This window comes from Tiliqua scincoides, chromosome 2 (assembly GCF_035046505.1).
Source record: "Tiliqua scincoides isolate rTilSci1 chromosome 2, rTilSci1.hap2, whole genome shotgun sequence".
NCBI classification, from domain to species: Eukaryota; Metazoa; Chordata; class Lepidosauria; order Squamata; family Scincidae; genus Tiliqua; species Tiliqua scincoides.
Window position 1 is genome coordinate 119,971,390 of NC_089822.1, and position 18,442 is coordinate 119,989,831.

Below are 18,442 nucleotides of genomic sequence, written 5' to 3' on the forward strand. Positions count from 1 at the left end.
GGCTTTGGCCACCCCAGTATTATAAGAAGTGCACCTTCTACATTAGCCATATTTAAAAAAAAAAATTTCTTATCATAATACAATATTACTCAATGAATTTTCTTCCAAAAGTCCTTTGCAGAGCTCCCTTTATATCTCTGTTTCTCAGGCTATAGATAAGGGGATTGAGCATAGGGGTGATGACTCCATAGAACACAGCAACTAGCTTGTCATGATCTGAGGAGGTTTTGTCCTGGGGTCTCAAGTACATGGCCATAGCTGTGCCATAGAAGATCCCTACCACAGCTAAATGAGAGCTGCAGGTAGAGATGGCTTTGCCCCGGCCTTGTGCTGAACGGATGCGGAGGACAGCCAGCCCAATGCGCCCATATGTCACCAGGATGAATGTGAAGGGCACCACCAAGACCAGAAAGCTGGTGACAAACATAATGATCTTGTTGAGGCGGGTATCAGAGCAAGCCAATTTGATGAATCCCTGTAGCTCACATGTGAAGTGATTTATCACATTGTGGCCACAGAATTTCGTGGGTTGCACAAGTACTGGTAACAGAGTCAGCAAGAAGGCACTAGCCCAAGACATGACCGCCAACTGGACACACACCCGCCAGCTTACAATGAGAGTGTAGTGCAGGGGACTACATATAGCCACAAATCGATCATATGCCATCACAGCCAGGAGCAGGGACTCTGTCATCCCAAGGAAAAGGCTTGCGTACATCTGAAGCAAGCATCTGGTAAAAGAAATAACTGGCCTTTCAACCAGACAATTGATCATCATCTGCGGGATGCTGCAAGATGAGTAGCAGATGTCAAGGAAAGAGAGATTGCAAAGGAAAAAGTACATGGGAGTGTGCAGGGCAGGATCAGTCACAACCACCATGACAATGAGCCCGTTGCCAATCAAAGTTACCATGTAGACTACTAGCAGGAACCAGAAGAAGACAGCCTGGGCCTGGGGATGATGGGAGAGCCCCACCAGGACAAACTCAAAGGTCTCATTATTGCTCATGTCCTCCAACATTGTTGATGCTTGCCCACCTGCAAAGGAAACAAATCAGAGACAAAGACCAGAGAGATGAGCATGACCAGAAGGTCTCTTTTCACAACTGAGCAGCTATGCTGTGACCTCTTGAAATTGCCTCCAAAGGCTGTGTGATGGGAGTATGTAGTCAATCCATGTCCTAGAGGCTAATCCATTCAATGAAGCAGTGCTGGCAGCTCTTGGGAGCTTACACTGAGTCCTCCCAGACGGAACTCCATCTGAACAGCCAGCTTCTCTTAGGCTGCCTGAGGAACAAAGCACAGGAGAGTCTCCCTCTGGGGCAGTGGGTCAGTAGCTACTGGGATCCTTTTTCCCCTTTCCTGCAAGAAGTTCATAGTCAAAGAGATGGCAAAGAAGAATGTCGCCACAGAACACAGCATGCCTTAATGGCAGAATATGGTTGCATGTCAGTGCCCTGGGTTGGAGTAGTCATCTTAAAGCATAACACAGTCGACAAAATTTTGCAGGGTTTTTACCATCAGGGCGGCAAGTTCTTTCTGAGCCTACTCTTTGAAATGTTTGGAATGACTTGACTTCATGTTTATGGAGGCCACGTGCAATTGTTTTACGGTCTGTTTTTCAGATGGACATTTGATTAGGGGAACAGGGATCGTGTCATGTAAAGTGGGTTCATGTGAAATATGTGCGTACCCAGTGGGACTGTTCTACTCTGTTCATCCATCTTGACAGTGTGCGTGCCGGCTGTGTGCCACTGACATGGTGACTGTTATCTGTGAAGCTGGATTTCAGCAATCCAGATTAAGAAAGCAGCAGTTAGAGTTGAACAGCACAATCCATCAGGCTCAGCCTCCGTTTGAAATATGCGCACCATGACACAGATGGTCCTTTCAACCTGAGCGCAGCCTGTGATAAGAGGATACCTGGGCCAAGAGGCACCTTATAAAGTGCTGTCCTTGTATATTTAGCAGGGAGAGCACAACTACCTGTCTTCAGTCCTGCAGGGGGTCTTCTCCAGTGGCTGATGCTGGTGTCTCTTTTCTTAAAGGTTGTGTGCCCTTTGGGAACAGGGAACCTTCTGATTTATTTTGCAATCTGATCCACTTTGTGAATGGCCATTATTGAAAAGCGCTATAACTGTACTGAATAACGACGACAACAAGAATAATGCCAGACACTGCAGGATGGTAAGAAGCACCACCAGGCAGCCTCACCACCAGCACCCTCAATTAGTACAGATGAGTACATTTGCATTTTCTGCCCAGTGTTTTCAAACTCAAATGCATCTTTTTCCTGTACAAGGAGAGGTGTGTTTAAAAGAGCAGAAGAATCTGCTCCCGCTTTGGGAAGGTGATGCTGTTGTCAAATCACTGCACTGATAGTGTTATGGATTCCTACGTTGCTTCCCATGACCAGCTGACACTGCGATCTCTTTGCTAAGAAATGGTAATCACTTCAAAAAATAAATCAGGATATTCACAGTACACTCCTGAGTTTTCTGGTGCCCCTGGAGCAGCTGCACCAAAACAGCCACCACTGTATCAAAAGGGCACTGGGAAGCCACCCGGAGTCTCCTCCGGGAAAGAGGACTTTTGTCCCCTTCCCCAAGGAAAGCCCCAAGGCCAGCAATAGGGCTTCTCAAGTCTGTGCCAGCTATTTTACCGATGCAGGCTTCAGAGACTCCATGTTGGGCTTTTCAGCCCAACACGGAGTTCAGAATGTGGTGGAGCAGAGCTCCACCATTCCCACCCCCTCCTGCCTGGTTCCTCCCCCAAGCTCGCCCTTGTTCTGCCCCCCCCCACCGGCTCAGAATTTCACTTACCCCGGCCAGCAGCATGTCCCCTTCCAGCTGGTGCTGGGCCCAGTGCCTGACTGGCATGGGCCTGGTGCCAGCACTCCCTACTCGTTGGGTGGGGTAAACTAGCTGTACAGCACATTTACAGGCACACAGCACCAGCACTAGGGCATAGTACTGGCGCAGGGTGTGTTTAGGATTGGGCCCCAGCCTGCAGGTAAAGGAACTGTCAGTCTAGTACTGTCTAGTACTAGCCACGTTTACAAATATCTAAAAATGTCAATGTGAACAGCATCCATGGCATTTTCCATTGTTCTCATTGTAGCCAGAAGTAGAACTAGAAAAACTAAGAATTACTTATTGTATAATAATATCAAAGCATTCTGATTTGAGAAAGGAACAGTCTTCTACCAGCAGATTGCAGAAGAAACATGGGCAAAGATGTGACAGGAATTATCTATCAGGAATTATCTAGACCAGTGGTTCTTGAACTTCTCCAGCCCGTGGCTCCCCTGATCCTTGTGGCCATTGGCCACGGCTCCCCATTACAACACCTCTCCTCAGTTACCCCCAAAATGGGGGTGAAGGTGTTATAATTATACAGTAGAAACCAAAAAAACAGCTGCCAGCACTCTGAGGCTGCAATCCTAACCCCACTTTCCGGGGAGTAAGTCCCATTGAACACAATAGGACTTACTTCTGAGTACAGCTAGCTAGGATTGTGCCTTTTGTCTTATAATAGCAGCTAACATGGGAAGTAACCCCCAAAAAGGAGTGTTCTGCCAAATCCCAATCCACTGGGCCTCATGCCCGCTTAAGGCTGATTAGTTTCCCTTGTGAAACTCACCAGTGCAGCAAGCAAAAGTCAGAGTCCAGTTCCAGTCCACAGATTCCAAGTAAACCAGTCCAATCAATGAGAGTTGCCAGATCAGAGTCCAGAGCCAATAAGCCGAGTTACAGTCGAGGTCAGGTTCCAGGTAAGGCAGTCAAATCAGTCAGGGTACCCAAGTCAAAGTCCAAAGTCAATACACCAAGTCACAGTCCAAGGTCAGATTCCAAAGTCAATAAACCCAGTCAGTCTCACCTCATCTCCTCCAACCTGCACTCCTTCTACAACCCACCCCCACTAGTTCCTCCAGGTGTTTGTATGCTCCCAGGTTCACTTTAGCCTTTAGTGGCTGCAGCTGTGCAGCACACCTCCAGCTACCACCTGGGCTTTAACCCTGCATTTACTTAGAGCAAGGGGCACTGTGGACACCACACTCTACCTCCTCGCCAGATCTTCCGCTATTCCACTACAAGGAGGCAGGAGGAAAAAGGGGGGTGGCCGAAAAGAATTGGGTGTTTTTATTTTTAACCAATTTTTGAAGACAAAGCCATCAAGAGTGACTTTTTTCTCTTTGTTGAAGGGGGAGGAAAAAGAGAAAGGTGAGGATCCTGGGTTAAGCTGACACAGACTCCAAGCCTATGTAGGTCTACTCAGAAGTAAGTCCCATTTGAGTCAATGGGGCTTACTCCCAGGAAAGTGTGGCTAGGACTGCAGACACACCCAGCAAGATTACAACTCACCCCCAAAGTAGACGGGGGCTGCTCACACAGATACACCCCAACATGCAGATGCTACCCCTGTTCCCCCCAGGCAAGACGGAGGGATGCAGGCTGGGCATTTGGACACTCCCCCCCCCCAAGAGCAGGCTGGCTCCCTCTTCCCCAAGTGGAGGAAAGCGCTTTGCTGCTCTCTCTAGGTCAGGCTTCCCTCCCAGTTTGAAGCCTGCCAGGAGCTCACCCTGTGCTGATGAGATGCAGCACCTCTGCTGCTGCCCAGCCAGCCTTCTCCCCCACCTTGTTTCCCATACCCTCCCCACCTCACGCTGCCCCACTGACCTCCTTCTCAGCCTCAGAAAAGCAGCAAGTCAGGAGGCAGCACCTACAGCCGAGCAGAGAAGAGCAGCTGCGGCCACCTCTCTCCCCCCCAGATGCCTGGCGACACCTCTGGAGGCTAGCCACTCCTCACTAGGGAGGCGGGACGCACAGATTGAATACCTCAGGGCTCCTCAATTCTAACTGTTTCCACAGGGCCTCTTGCACACAGCCTTAGCGGACAGCGGCCGCAGCATGAGCCATCTTTTTAGATGGCCAAAATGAAGACCGTTCCCTGGGGTCAATGAAGTCTGGAAGCTTGATTCAGGTTATGGATCTGATTACCAGCAATGGGCAGGGGATTTTTGTTTCAAAGGTCAGGCAACGTATGAAAAAAGGGTCAAAAAGTGCTAAGTAGTCAATATCAGAAACCATACTCAATGCAATATGAAAAAAGATAAATTTTAATTATGTCTATGGGGCATGATTTCACTGGAATCCCAAAGGCAGCAGGATCATGCACAAAAGTCATTAATTAGTGCTTAAATCCCAGCTAGTCACTTTTTTCCTCCTAATGATCAGATTGAATAGCAACTCTGTTGCATCATCATGATTTGGTTATAGTGAAGACTTTTGAGTCTTACCCTAAAGGAGTAGGTGTAACAATTTCATTAATTTAAACCAGCTCAGCCTAATTATAGGAGATGGCTTCAACTCTTTCTTTTATTATTATTATTTTTTTTTTTGGTGTACAATCCAAATACTGTTTGAGAAACTTTTTACAATTTCTTTCCAAGTGGCAATTTGAATTTCAAGAGTTTGAAAAAAGACTGAACATTTCCCCCTCTAATAACAAATGTGCTGGGGCTTACACATATAACCACTCACTGAAAAAAAGAAGGAAAGAAAAAGTAGGCTACAATCCGGACTACCACACTTCCATTGTTGGTTACTACGGGAAAGCGGAAAAGAATACAGTGGTGCAGTGGCATTTGCAGGGGCAATTAGAGCTGGCCTAAAAGGTCACTTCCAGTCTCCTCCTGAAAACCAGAAGTGACCTTCTAAGGCAGGGGTGTCCAACATAAGGCCGGGGGGCTGAATGCGGCCTGCGGAAGCTTTTTATCCAACTTTTAGGCTCTCAGCTGTTGAGCAGTGCTGAGGTGTTGCTGCTGAAAAGGCAGCCGACATGAACATTGGGCTCTCCAATGAAATGGTGGTGAAAACACCACTCTCAACTATTTTCCTCCTTCTTACATGCAGCCCATTGATTCTACAGTTTTTCTCTCTTCCCTAAATAGTATTTATCAATCTCTGTTTTCCAACGATCATAGGTAATGTATCCCTAGCTTAATTATTCAAATCTACTTTCCAACTTATTGCATACATTCATAGCCCAATCATTTCCTGCGCTGGAACAGGCCGGCCGGCTAGCCTGCACTGAATACAGCGCAGGGTTGAGGCTGGCTGCGAAGTGATTCCCCTTACCCCGGTTAACGTAGCAGTGGCCCAGATGGAGGTTTCTACAAGGTAGGGCAATGTATGTTCCCTTACCTTGGAGTTGCATTGCCCTTATGTCAGTGCTGGAAAGTTGGTTAGGATTGCAGCCTATGTGTGATTGTTAGTATATTACTGGTCTTTTGTTTATTTAATTTTTCGTCCTGTACTTCATTTATTTGATTCCCCCTCCATATTAGAAATAATCCCTAAATCAACTGTGTACTGTGCTTTGAACCCTTTGACTTCTTTCCTTTTCTTCTCTAAAATACCAATTTCCCCTAAGTGTACAACTGAGCAGGTGTACTAACAATGGTTACAGTCCAATACAAAGTAAGGCATACATAACCTGCATGTGAGGTATGTTAACTGCAGATTTTTTCCCCTTTAGAATTACTTAATTCTCCCTTTCAGGTTTTGATTTCAGGGTTTGATTCCTTGATACATTTTGGGGGATTTCCTAATCTATGAGCTTCCAGTGCTTCATTGGGTACAATCCAGTCCTTGACTTATGCCAGTGAAAGTCAATTGCACTGACACAGGAGGGTAGCAAACGTGCTGTAAGGCATGTTGGCGCCTCCTCGGAAGGAAGCCGTGTTACGTGAAAATCTCCTTTTCCCTTCCAAGTTGTGATTTTGTATGTATTATGGACTAAAACTCATGCAGGTCAAACCTCAGAATACAGGACACCCTTCCCCCAGTACACTTTTCCAAGGCCCTGGTAGAAGTCACAAGTTTGCACAACCTCTAGCAATGCAGGGATGCCTCCTGATTCAATTACTGTTATGCAAAACTAGCATGCACCTCCGGAGGAAGAAGTCTATTGTTCTATTGTTGTAGCTTTATCACTCTTAAGCACCTTATGCAAACTGCCTCCCTCCCCCAGGAGGCCAGTCATGGCTGATACCCAGTCATCATTGTCTTGCATGCTCCACGTGTCCTACTGTGTGTAGTGAGCATGTGCATCCAGGAGGCCACATCCGGGGGTCATTCACATCCAGCGTCCAGGTCAGCAAAAAGCCTTTTAAGAGAGAACTTCGCCACATGTGCTCTCTCTCTCTCTCTGGCTGCCCCCCAAGGCACAGGTCCTCCATAGGACTCTTCCACTTCCCCCAACTGCTTCCCAGGACAGGTAACTATATCTTGCGTCTGGAATCTTTTCCCTTCTCCCCCACCTATTTCTCCCATTCTCTCCCCATCTTAGTTAGCAACTAGGTTATGCAGACCAGGGACCCCTAAAATCCTTCCCTATAACCTATCCTTTTCTGATTCCTTCTCGGATGCACCAAATACACGGCACATGCAACCACCATAAAGCTTGGTACACTAGACACAAGTACTAGAAACCTATACTTATCAATTCTCCATGTGCATTATGTTTACCTATGTGTTTTGTAATAAAAATATAATCGTTGATTGAATAGTTATCTTTCTCCCAGTCTCCTTTTTAAGCTAAACAAGGAATTTCTTTGCATTACGCTGTCTTGTTATCCAGCCTGCGATCCTAAAGTTTCCAAAAGGGTAATATAATAATTCCCCTTAAAACATAACAGCCCTTTTTGGTAACAGCTGGGCCAATGCTCAGAGCGCCTTGCATCAGCATGGCTGCGCTGACGCAACGCTCTGAGGTAGGCGGGGGGCGCGGAGGAGGTGGGAGGGAGGGAGGCATGGCTGGGTGGAGGGAGGGAGGGCGAACAGGGAGCAGGAGGTGGGGCTGGGGTCCTGCAGTTATGCCAGATCCCAATCCCCGTTCCCAGGGAGAACGGAGCACCTCCAAGTCGCTCTGCTTGCCTTGGACTTGTGCCAGCTCAAGAGGTGGCACAACTCCGAGCAGATCCATAGGTGCCAGCGGCCCTTATCTGGAGGTAAGGGGAAATGTTTCCCCTTGCCTCTGGCTCAGCTGCTTATGGCCCCTGCCCATCGCTGGATACATTGCAAGCTTCATGGCTTGCCCAGTGCAGGCTGGGATTGTGCCCGTTGTCTGATAGAGCAACCAGAGTGCTTAAGTTTGGAGCTATTTGTTTCTCTGGGTGGAGAATGTGTAATTATCCAGCCCGGGTTGTCCCAAAGAGATCAGAAAGGTTTAGGTCAGATCAGAAATTCATGGGAATTTTGTCTTCTTATGTTCTTACACCTTCATAAGGACCAGCCTATGTCCACAAGGAGGCCCCAACTGCTCAATCCCAGCAGGTACAGTGGACCATAACACAGGAAAGAGAGAAAATGGAGATAACTGTTATTATACAAATTATAAAGGAGATGTTTATGAAGATCATAAGGCCTTCTGAGGCCCGTGGAGGCCACATTTCCCCAAATGCAGTCACATACCATGGAAGCATCAAATCTAATATATTAAAAATAAAATATTGAAATGAATGGGGACCCACCTGAAATAGGCTCATGACCCACCTAGTGGGTCCTGACCCAATGTTATTATACAAGTTACAAATGAGATGTTTATGGAGATCATTAAGGCTTGGAGTCTGAATGCTCTTTTCTCCTTCCCTGTACTGGTCATATACTTTTAGGAATAATCGATTATTTAAAGTGCCAAAGTGATATCCTTGGAGTTCAATTAAAGACCAGTCTTGGAATCACCCCTGGGCCTACCTGTCATACTCCAGAGGACCCATAGCATGTTAACCACTAGGGATCAGGTGCATCCTAAATCATTACCTTCTTTCCCCACGAATAGAGCTGTCTTCAGTGAAACGCTTTCCACCATTTTTTCCATTGTATGATGTTTTTCCTCCTAGAGTGGACAAGGAATCTTGAATACCCCTCACAGCTCACAGATCATCAGGTGGAAACAGTGTGAGCATTGATCTTAGCAAAGCCCCAAAGCCCACTTTTGGAACCAAGGCAGAGATGAGCTGCTCCTGAAGGAAACTGAATTTCTCTGACCTTGAACACATGTGCAAGCTTGTTGGCAAGAAGAGCTCTTACTGCTTGACCTGGATCTTGAAAGGTACTTGGAGTAAAGAGTTCCAATTACGACATATCTCAGTCTTCTCTCAAGGCATCACTGTATGAATTGACGCTGGGTACTTTAGCTATAGAATGGATGTATGTCAAAACCAGCTTTATTATTATTATTATTATTATTATTATTATTATTATTATTATTATTATTAACAGTATTTATATACCGCTTTTCAACTAAAAGTTCACAAAGCGGTTTACAGAGAAAAATCAAATAACTAAATGGCTCCCTGTCCCAAAAGGGCTCACAATCTAAAAAGATGCCAGGAAATACCAGCAGACAGCCACTTTAGGACTGCATTTTCATTCTTGTGTATTTCTTTTAATGGAACCAGGGCCCAAACATCTGCAACTTTCCAGTGCCAATGCAACCACAATGCAGCCTCAAGGTAAAGGGACAAACATTCCCTGACCTTGAGAAAACCCCCGTGACTGACCACCCCCTGCAGGTTGCAGCACACATGCTGTTGGCATGACCGCATAAGCACTGGAAAGTTGGATAGGATTGGGCCTCCAGTTATTCTGATGCTTTTGTAGAACTCAAGTTCCTTCCTGTTGCATTAAGTAATACATTTAGACTTAGTGAAATGCAAAGAGAATCCTGCAGCTGAGGCACAAAATGATGGCTAGAGGAGCACTGATAGCAGTGAACTGAGAGGACTGAGAATGTGGAAAGAGAAATAATGTTGAAGTGCCATAGAATGCATGCATGCAGACCCCTGATTCAGGTCAGGATTGTGGTGTGGGGTAGGGCAAATGCCTCTCTATCCCCACAATGGTCCTGATCCAGATCAGGGTCCTACAAGTGTGCTGTTTACAATCGGAAAAACAAATATGCCCAGCAATTGACATACATAATATCATCAAGTAACATAGGGCACAATCCTAACCGGTGCTGGAGCAGGCAAGCCAGCCCGCCCTCCCCCTGCCCAGCAACGCCCCCTCCCCACGCCCCCCACACCTACCTTTGCCACTTATGTTGGCACGCTCAAGCCGACACAAGCGTTGGCGCGGGAGCTGTGGTGGAGGCTTCTGCCTCTGTCCGTGTGTCAGCGCATCTGAATGCGCCAACGCAGCTCCCGCCTAAGGAGGTGCAAACGTGCTTTACGGCATGTTTGCGACCCTCCAGGGCCACCTATACCGGCATAACTGCCGGTTAGGATTGCGCCCTCAGTGACATAAATAATAACATCTGTGCAGTAGAACTTTTGGATCTGTAAGAATGAAAGGAGGCTTTGATTTTAAACTGAATAAATGTATGCCACAGTTAGTGATAGTTTGGTTAATACTAATTTTAGGCTAATGAGTAAAGAAAACACAACTCTGGTTATAACAGTTCTTTAGTATCCAAGTTATTGGATAGGGAATTCTCCTCTTCCCCCTCCCCCCAACAAATAATAGGTGAGATTGTACAAGTGGAAACAGTAACATCACAATCCTATGCATGACTACTCAAAAGTAAGAACCATTGTGTTTCTTCAGACTTATCCCAGGAAAGTGTGAATAGAAGTGAATTAGTACCCTGACTAGGAACCTGATGGAGCAAGAGAGATGGCTGCTCATCCATGGAAAGAGTTAGAAGTGCAGCTAAATTTCACCTACACTGAAATTTTCACATGAATTTGGAGACACCTGCCCAAATAAAATATCTGAGAAGTGATAGGAAAACAAGAACAGAATCATATCTGCAAGAGTAGCACAATTTCACTCCCTCTCATTCTTTTTGCGTCTTGAGCCTGCTCCAGATATCCCCACTTCACATCCAGCAACTGGGAGAGGGCAGCAGGCTTGTTGTGTCTGCTGGATACAAGCCTGCTCCCCTCTGCTGGATGCAGAGTAGGAATATCTGCCCTGCTCCTGACCCACCCCGCTGGCCACATCCCACTGCAGCCACACATTTGAAATTGGCAAAAGGCAGAAATGGAAGAAGCAGAGAGGGTTCCTCCACATGATTTGGAAAGGTCAGGGTTTCAAATGACATGGAAGAACCCCCTGATTGTTCAGACCCATCCCCTACTTATAAATGGCAAGTGCCTGGTCTCCAGGCAAAGTGGCCAGCAGAATGTGTCAGTGTCAGGGTGCATGGTTAGCTCCCCCCACCCAGAGATTTGCTGAGTGTGTGCCCGTGAAGGGGGCATATCTTTTGGTTTTGTTAAAAGCCTTTTGATTTAATCTGGGTTCTAGTTTTCCTTAGGAGAAAGCAGTGGAGGTCTAGGGTGCCCTTGCATAATTTGAATATGACTTGAGTAGGCAGATTAATAAAAGGGATCATAGCCATTTATTTACAACTAGGCATCCCTGAGCTTATTGATTTCAATGAATCCAATATCTAGCTCAGAAATAGTTTGTGTGTCTACTCAGAATTATCTTCCACTGGATTTGGTAGGGTTTACTCTCAGGTAAGAGTGTATAGGATTGTAGTCTAGCAACCCAATCCAACATAAATCCCTGTGCGGTGATGTTGCAGGGCATCTTTGGCTGCTGGAGGTCTCTTTGGGGTAAGGGGACATTAGTCTGCTTGTCCCAGCAGAAGCTCCATCAGCCACAAGGGATCAACTGAGACCTGTGCCAGCGATATCACTGGTGCAAGTCCACGTTGATCTGTGTAGACAGATCAGGCCCAAGAATGGGTTTTGGATATAGAGCACAATAGCGCTGCCAGTCCTGTTCCCCTTCTGGCTCCAATCTGCCCACACCGCACCCCCTTTGCCACTCTGTTCCACCATCCACCATCCCGTTCAACCCTCTTTCTGCCCTCCTTCCGCCTCTGTGCTGGACCTAGTTGCTCCAGCGGGCCTCCTGACAACTGCTGGCACCAGGGGGAAGGCTTACAGCATCTTTGTAACTGAATGGACATTCTGCCTGTGCAGAACCTTCTTAGAATTGGGCCATACATGTGATTGATTTCAGCCAGAATAATGTACATAACGGTCCCTTCTATAGCATCCATTCCACTTCAACATGCTTCATTTTGTGATGGATGGTGGAGAGAATTAAAACATTTCAACTATTTAGGCATCAGCAGCACTTTGAAACCTTTTTCAGTGCCACATATAAACAATTTGTTCTATTTTTCCTTGCAGAAGAGACCCAGCAGAGAATGTAATGGGAGCTTCAAATAGGACAAGGGTGACTGAATTCATTTTAATCGGGTTATCGCAACACCCAAGAGCTCAGGCTGTGTTCTTTGGTCTCCTCTTGGTGGCTTACCTCATCAGCTTTCTTGGCAATGGCCTCCTCATCCTGCTGAGTATCGCTGACCCACGGCTTCATACCCCCATGTATTTCTTCCTCTGTGTCCTCTCCTCGATAGACCTCATCCTCACCAGCAATATAATTCCTGAGGTGTTAGCCAACTGCTTTATTCCCAGACCCACAATCTCCTTGTCCAGATGTTTGGCCCAGATGTACATTGGTCTATTACTCATTACAGCCGAATGCATTCTCCTTGCTATCATGGCATACGACCGCTTTGCAGCCATATGCCAACCTCTACATTACATGCAGATCATGAGTTGGAGATTATGCATTTCTCTAGTGATTGCGTCTCTGTCTTTCTCCTTCCTAATAACTCTGATCACAGTGGTGTTGCAGCCCACTGACTTCTGTGGCCAACACATCATCAACCACTTTGGATGTGAGCTGCAGTCTTTCCTCAAGCTCGCCTGCTCTGACACGCATATTAGTGAGATTTTCATGCATGTTTCCAGTCTCTTTATCCTAATACCACCCTTTGGTTTCATTGTTGTCACGTATGGGCGCATAGGTCTGGCTGTGCTGCGTATCAGTTCAACACAGGGGCGCAAGAAAGCGTTCTCCACCTGTAGCTCTCACCTCACGGTGGTGAGTATCTTTTATGGCACAATCATGATCATGTACTTGCAGCCCCAAGAAAAGTCTGTTTCTGACAAGGGAAAGGTAATATCTGTAGCATACTGGGCTCTAACTCCCATGCTGAACCCTTTGATCTACAGCTTGAGGAACAGAGATGTGAAGGGGGCATTCTGGAAACTGCTTGGAAGGAAATTGTCAGAGTAAAGTAGCATGCATTCCACTTACGTGGCACAGGGGCTCAACATTGGTAATATCTGATGGTGCTCATTTGATACATGAGGTAGTGGCAAAAGTTATGGCTTCTGTCTCCAGTGTGAGGTCATTTTAGTCAAGATTAACTTTCTTATCCAGAAATCCTTTTGGTTTAGAAAATGGGATAGTCAGGAGTGACTGCTATACTAGCACCTACTTATGTTTTTGAAAGGAATTGCTTGATTGTTCCTTGGAAAATGTTTGCCCTCTTGTGAGTTTTTTTGCTTTAAATTAAAAAAAAAAAGACCAGCTCCATAATGAGTCTACTTCTCAGTGTTTCTGGGATCTTTGCATTCATTGGTAAGAATGCAGCAAAGGTAAGACAGGTTTATTTCTTACTGAGTTACTAGATAGGTAGGACACTGACTGCAAATGTGTCCTGTTAGGCAGAGGCAGCATTTTCCCAGTGGCGTCACTAGGGTTTGGGTTACCCGGTGCGGAATGCCAGCGTGTCACCCCCCATGCAATGGGTGGGGCAACACCCTAAGTGCTGGGCGTGGTGATATACCATTGCCCCACCCCCATTGGTTTTTTGGCTGTACCTTTCGATAGAACAAAGATTGAACACATTCTGCATGGGTGGGAGAGTTCTGTGTAGAGGACCCTCTGACACAACACAGATGTTGTGACTCAAGTTCGAGTTGCGAAAACACGTTTTTTGCCGACTCATGTACACTTTTTTGCCAACTCATGTATACTTGAGCCACCCATGTTGATGACTCTGGCACTGACTCGGGCCTCAGGCCACTGATTCAGACATGAGTAACGAATGTGAACAACTCAAGTGAGTGGGTGTGCTTGCCTACTTTTCCCCACGGCTTGAAAGACCTTGTGGGACCATTTAGAAGCCAGCAGTTCCAGCCAGGAGGCAGGGAAAGCGTAATGTTTTCCGTTTGCATTGAGCAGGAGGTGGGAGAGGTAGGCAGGAGCAGGCTCTCTTGTCTGATTTCTGGGTAGTCTGATTTTTTTCTTTGGATGAGGGAGGGCAGAAGGAGGAGCCCAAGAGGGTTTTTGCCTTAGAACTGGCTGAAGAAGCCTGGAGGGGGAAGCAGGTGGGCAAGCCAGGGGCAGGTGGTTCGTAGCGATCACACTTTCCAGCCTCATGGCTTCTGCGGGCTCCTTTATTACTTGGGAGGAGGAAGCCTCATTGAATGACTGGCGCAAAAGGGCTACTTCTGAGTAGAGGTGCAAAGGATTGGGTTGTAGTGCTAAGCCTCCCAGCTGCTGTGTGTGACCCTCCTCCTGCTTGCCACTTCTGTCTTCACTCTCACGCAGCCTCTCCTGCCTTGCCCAGTCCCGTTTGGTCCATGCCCTGGTGTGCCTGACCCATGCTGCCCACTTCTCAAAAGACTCTAATCAAATTGATTTGGGAATATTTTGGGGGGGGGGCGAGTCACCACAAGCACTCGCTACAACTCATGCACAAGCTGAGTTGCTGGGGACGGAGACTTGGGCACTGACTCGATTCTCACTGCAGTGCCAAGTTCCCATCCCTGTTCATTACTTCCAATCTGCCAACTCACCTCCATGGGCAGGCCTCCAACATCCATGATCTCTCTGGATGCAGTCCTGACAAGTGTGACTCTAGTTCCCGTGGTAGCAGCAGCCCATAGAATTGGGCCATTAGTCTATATGTAACCTCAGACTTTGTTATTGACGAAAGGTTAATGGCCACTAACGTCTTATTGTTTTGAAGGAAGATCCAAATTTCTTCAATAAGAATTTTCAGCCAGATTTTGTGAGGGTTGGCAACGAATGGGCATGTGTGCAAAACTTGCCTACCTGTCACACCTTTCACTGTTGCTTCTTTCTCCATTTCGTTTCTGCCAGAACACTGTTCCCTTGCTGCATTGTTCCTCCTCTCCAGTGGAGGCTGATGGCCTCCTTTTTACCCACAGTACCCTCCTCCCAATGATTCTGCATCCTGCAACAGCATCATTCCAATGTACCTCTGGGAAACAACTTACATGTAAGCATTTTCAATGACATTCCAAGTAATATAGAAAATGACCCTTTCTCATTCTTTTATAATGTATAATAAGTGATATTTTACAACTTTTATAAATAATAGACTGATTCCACATTGTATAATCACATTGAAACTGGATGCTTGAGGCTGAAGAATCCTGAGGTTTAAAATAAAAAATAGCCAGGCTCTGGATCAGGCTCTTAGGGCCCAATCCTATTGAGAAACACTGATATAGACGAAACCTGCTATTCTATGCTCACTTTTGTGTACGTTTCTTATTTCTATCCACGTAAACATGCACAGATTTGCTCTGCGAGTCACGTTCTTCTGTAACATTATTCCATCCCAGTTCCATTTAGCAGCATACATTTAATGCCCTTGGTCAGTCCCCAATTTTTCCAATAAAATTATTCTGCTTAATATGTTGTTCCAAAAACATTTCATAACTATTTCCTAATGTTTTTCCTCACTTGCCTCTTCACAAACAAAATTAACCTTGAAGATTCCAAGTATTATGAGGGTAAACTATGCCTTTTCAACATTCCTATATATGTGTTATCAGGACAAAGGTCAGTTCTTCTACAGAGAAATAGCTTAAAGAGGAATAAGTCTGAAGCTGAAAAACGATGGAGGGAGGGTGCATAATTCTTCAGCAACTTGATATTTCTCTGCTTGAACAAGTACTTTTTCCCACTTGAGAATCTAAGAGGAATATTCCAATATATTCATTAAATTTTAGGAATCCATTTTCCTTCCCGTTGCTCTCCAGAACGCTGCTTTCACATCCTTGTTCCTCAAACTGTAAATCAGAGGGTTGAGCATAGGGGTCACCACCCCATAGAAGATTGCAACAAATTTGTCCTGGTCTGAAGATCTGTCTGGTGGCTTCAAGTACATAGCTATGGCTGTGCCATAGAAGATCCCAACCACTGTAAGATGAGAGCCACATGTAGAGAGAGCCTTTTTCCACCCCTGTGCTGAGCGGACTCTCAACACTGCCAGACCAATGCGAACATAAGTCACCAGAATGAAGGCAAATGGTACAAGAAGAGTAAAAACACTGCTGCCTAGTGTAACACCCAAACTGGCAGAGATATCTGAGCATGCCAGTTTCACTACAGCTTGCACCTCACATAAAAAATGATTGATAACATTGTGACCACATAGGTGGATCTTCATGGTGAAGGATGGTACAACAGATAGAAGAAAAGCCAAGGCCCATGCAGAGGCAGCCAAACAACCACACACCTTTCTGTTCATGATCAGTGAGTAGTGGAGAGGGCTGCATATAGCCACAAAGCGGTCATACGCCATGACAGCCAGCAAAATGCATTCCGTCACACCAAGGAAGAGGGAGATGAGCATCTGAGCAAAACACCTGGCATGGGAGATGGTGGGATTTTCTGCAAGGTTGTGGGCCAACATCTGAGGGATCGTGCTAGAAGTGTAGCAGATGTCGAGAAGGGAGAGGTTGCCTAAGAAGAAATACATGGGGGTGTGGAGGTGCGAATCTACTGCAATCAATAGCACAATGAGTCCGTTCCCCATGATGGTGATCAGGTAGAGGAAAAGAAACACCACAAAGAGAACCTTACGAATGAAGGGCTGGCTGGAGAGACCAGTCAGTAGGAAGACCTCTGGCTCAGTCTCATTCTTGCTTGCAGGAAGGGTGGAATTGTAAAGTGTGACCATGATGTCCTATTACCTGCATGGAAGGTAAAATGGGCAAATATACGAGATTAGTTGGAATATGAGATCATGTTCTCCTCATTGTTAATTGTGGACAAGTTATGTAATTCTACTAGTTTGCATGTTCAGTTTAGCGTTATAGTTTAAGAACGTGAATCTGGCAGGTTAGTATTCCACCTAGCCTTAGAACCTTTGGGGCCAAATTGTATCCAACTTTCCAGCACAGATGTAACCGTTCCAATGGGCATGCACTGCATCCTGTGGTAGGGTGGCAATCCTGGATGTCTCCTCAAGGTAAGGGAACATTTGTTTCCTTAACTCTGGGCTGTAGTGCGGCTACGTTGCTGCTGGAAAGTTGGATAGGATTGGGCCCACGTAGATAGTGGGGAAGAAATACCCTAAACCCACAAGCCGCAACCTGGATATACAATAGCTGATTATTTTCTTCAATCCCAAATCCATTTACTAAGATAATAAATGTGCATTGTCCTGATGGCGACCCACAGGAAATACAAAGTGATGGGGAGATGAGACTCTGCTATGTTCAAAAGTACAATGAGGCGTTCCTTTATCTTTGCAAATACTTGTGCAGTGGAAAACATTTCAAGGTGTCGCTGGTATATTGATGAGCTTCCATGCCTCTGAACCTAGAAAACAGTAATTTGGGATAGCACTTTCTGAATCTGCTAAGTAGTTCTCAGTGCAGAACAACCTTGTAATGCGAGTCAGGACTCAATTCCATGTACACCTTCCTGGGAGTAAGGCCCATTGAATGCAATGGAACTTACTTCTGACTAGCTGTGCTTTGGATTTCTCTGTACATATTATTATCCCCATATTGCAGCTAAGGGCAGGTGTCTTGCCTCAGGCCACCCAGTGACTTAATGGCACCTCTCCCCCCCACCCCATTTTCCATCTGTCCACCAGTCCACCACTCAAAGCGGCCAGTTCTGTTGGTCTCCTGGCTGGGTCATCTCTGCCTGCCAGCCAGAAAATTCTTAGCAACCTTTTTCAGTAAACTCCAGTGTCAGATTTCTTTCACCTGACCATCTTCAGACTGCAGGAAAAAACCATCATTGCCGTTCCTGCTGCATAGATGAGCTGTGACACAATTTCAGTGGCCGCTGGCCAGAACATGCCACACCTGAGTACCAGTTTGCCTACCACTTCCAAGTAAGGTGGAGGCCCTATCAAGAGAAAGCATAATGCAAGCTTGCTTACAAAGCTACACACTCTGATCTTGATGTGCTTTGACAGTATTTTTCATAACAGCAATGACAAATTTTGGAAAACATATTGCAATCACACTAAGCTTCAGATGAGCAGATTTCTCTTCCTGTATTTGTCTTTATTATTCTCCCCCCTCCCCATCCTGTATAGCGAGATCCATCAGCCAGCCCTGAAACCAAGCCCTGTAGCACTTTAAAACCCAGCCATGGAAGGTTTCAGGCAAGTGGGAGGGTCAAGAGATGCCCCTTTTCTTCTCCCCTCCTGAAGTGTCTTCCTTTTTTCTGAAAGATTCAAACATTGCTTTAAAAAATCCTATTCCAGGTAAATTTAAAACTGG

At 46.1% G+C, this 18,442-nt stretch overlaps 2 protein-coding genes across 2 annotated transcripts; both read right to left on the minus strand.

The window, feature by feature from the left end:
• Nucleotides 1–85: 85 nt before the first annotated feature.
• LOC136638712 (olfactory receptor 13H1-like) lies at nt 86–12,404 on the minus strand. Its single transcript, XM_066612746.1, has 3 exons — nt 12,342–12,404; nt 10,097–10,214; nt 86–1,038 (listed from the first exon to the last, which is right to left on the minus strand). The coding sequence occupies exons 1-3, from the start codon at nt 12,402–12,404 to the stop codon at nt 86–88; spliced, it is 1,134 nt and encodes a 377-aa protein (XP_066468843.1).
• Nucleotides 12,405–15,921: 3,517 nt separating this feature from the next.
• On the minus strand, nt 15,922–16,878 carry LOC136638713 (olfactory receptor 13H1-like). Its single transcript, XM_066612747.1, has one exon. The coding sequence runs from the start codon at nt 16,876–16,878 to the stop codon at nt 15,922–15,924; it is 957 nt and encodes a 318-aa protein (XP_066468844.1).
• Between the last annotated feature and the right edge of the window lie 1,564 nt (nt 16,879–18,442).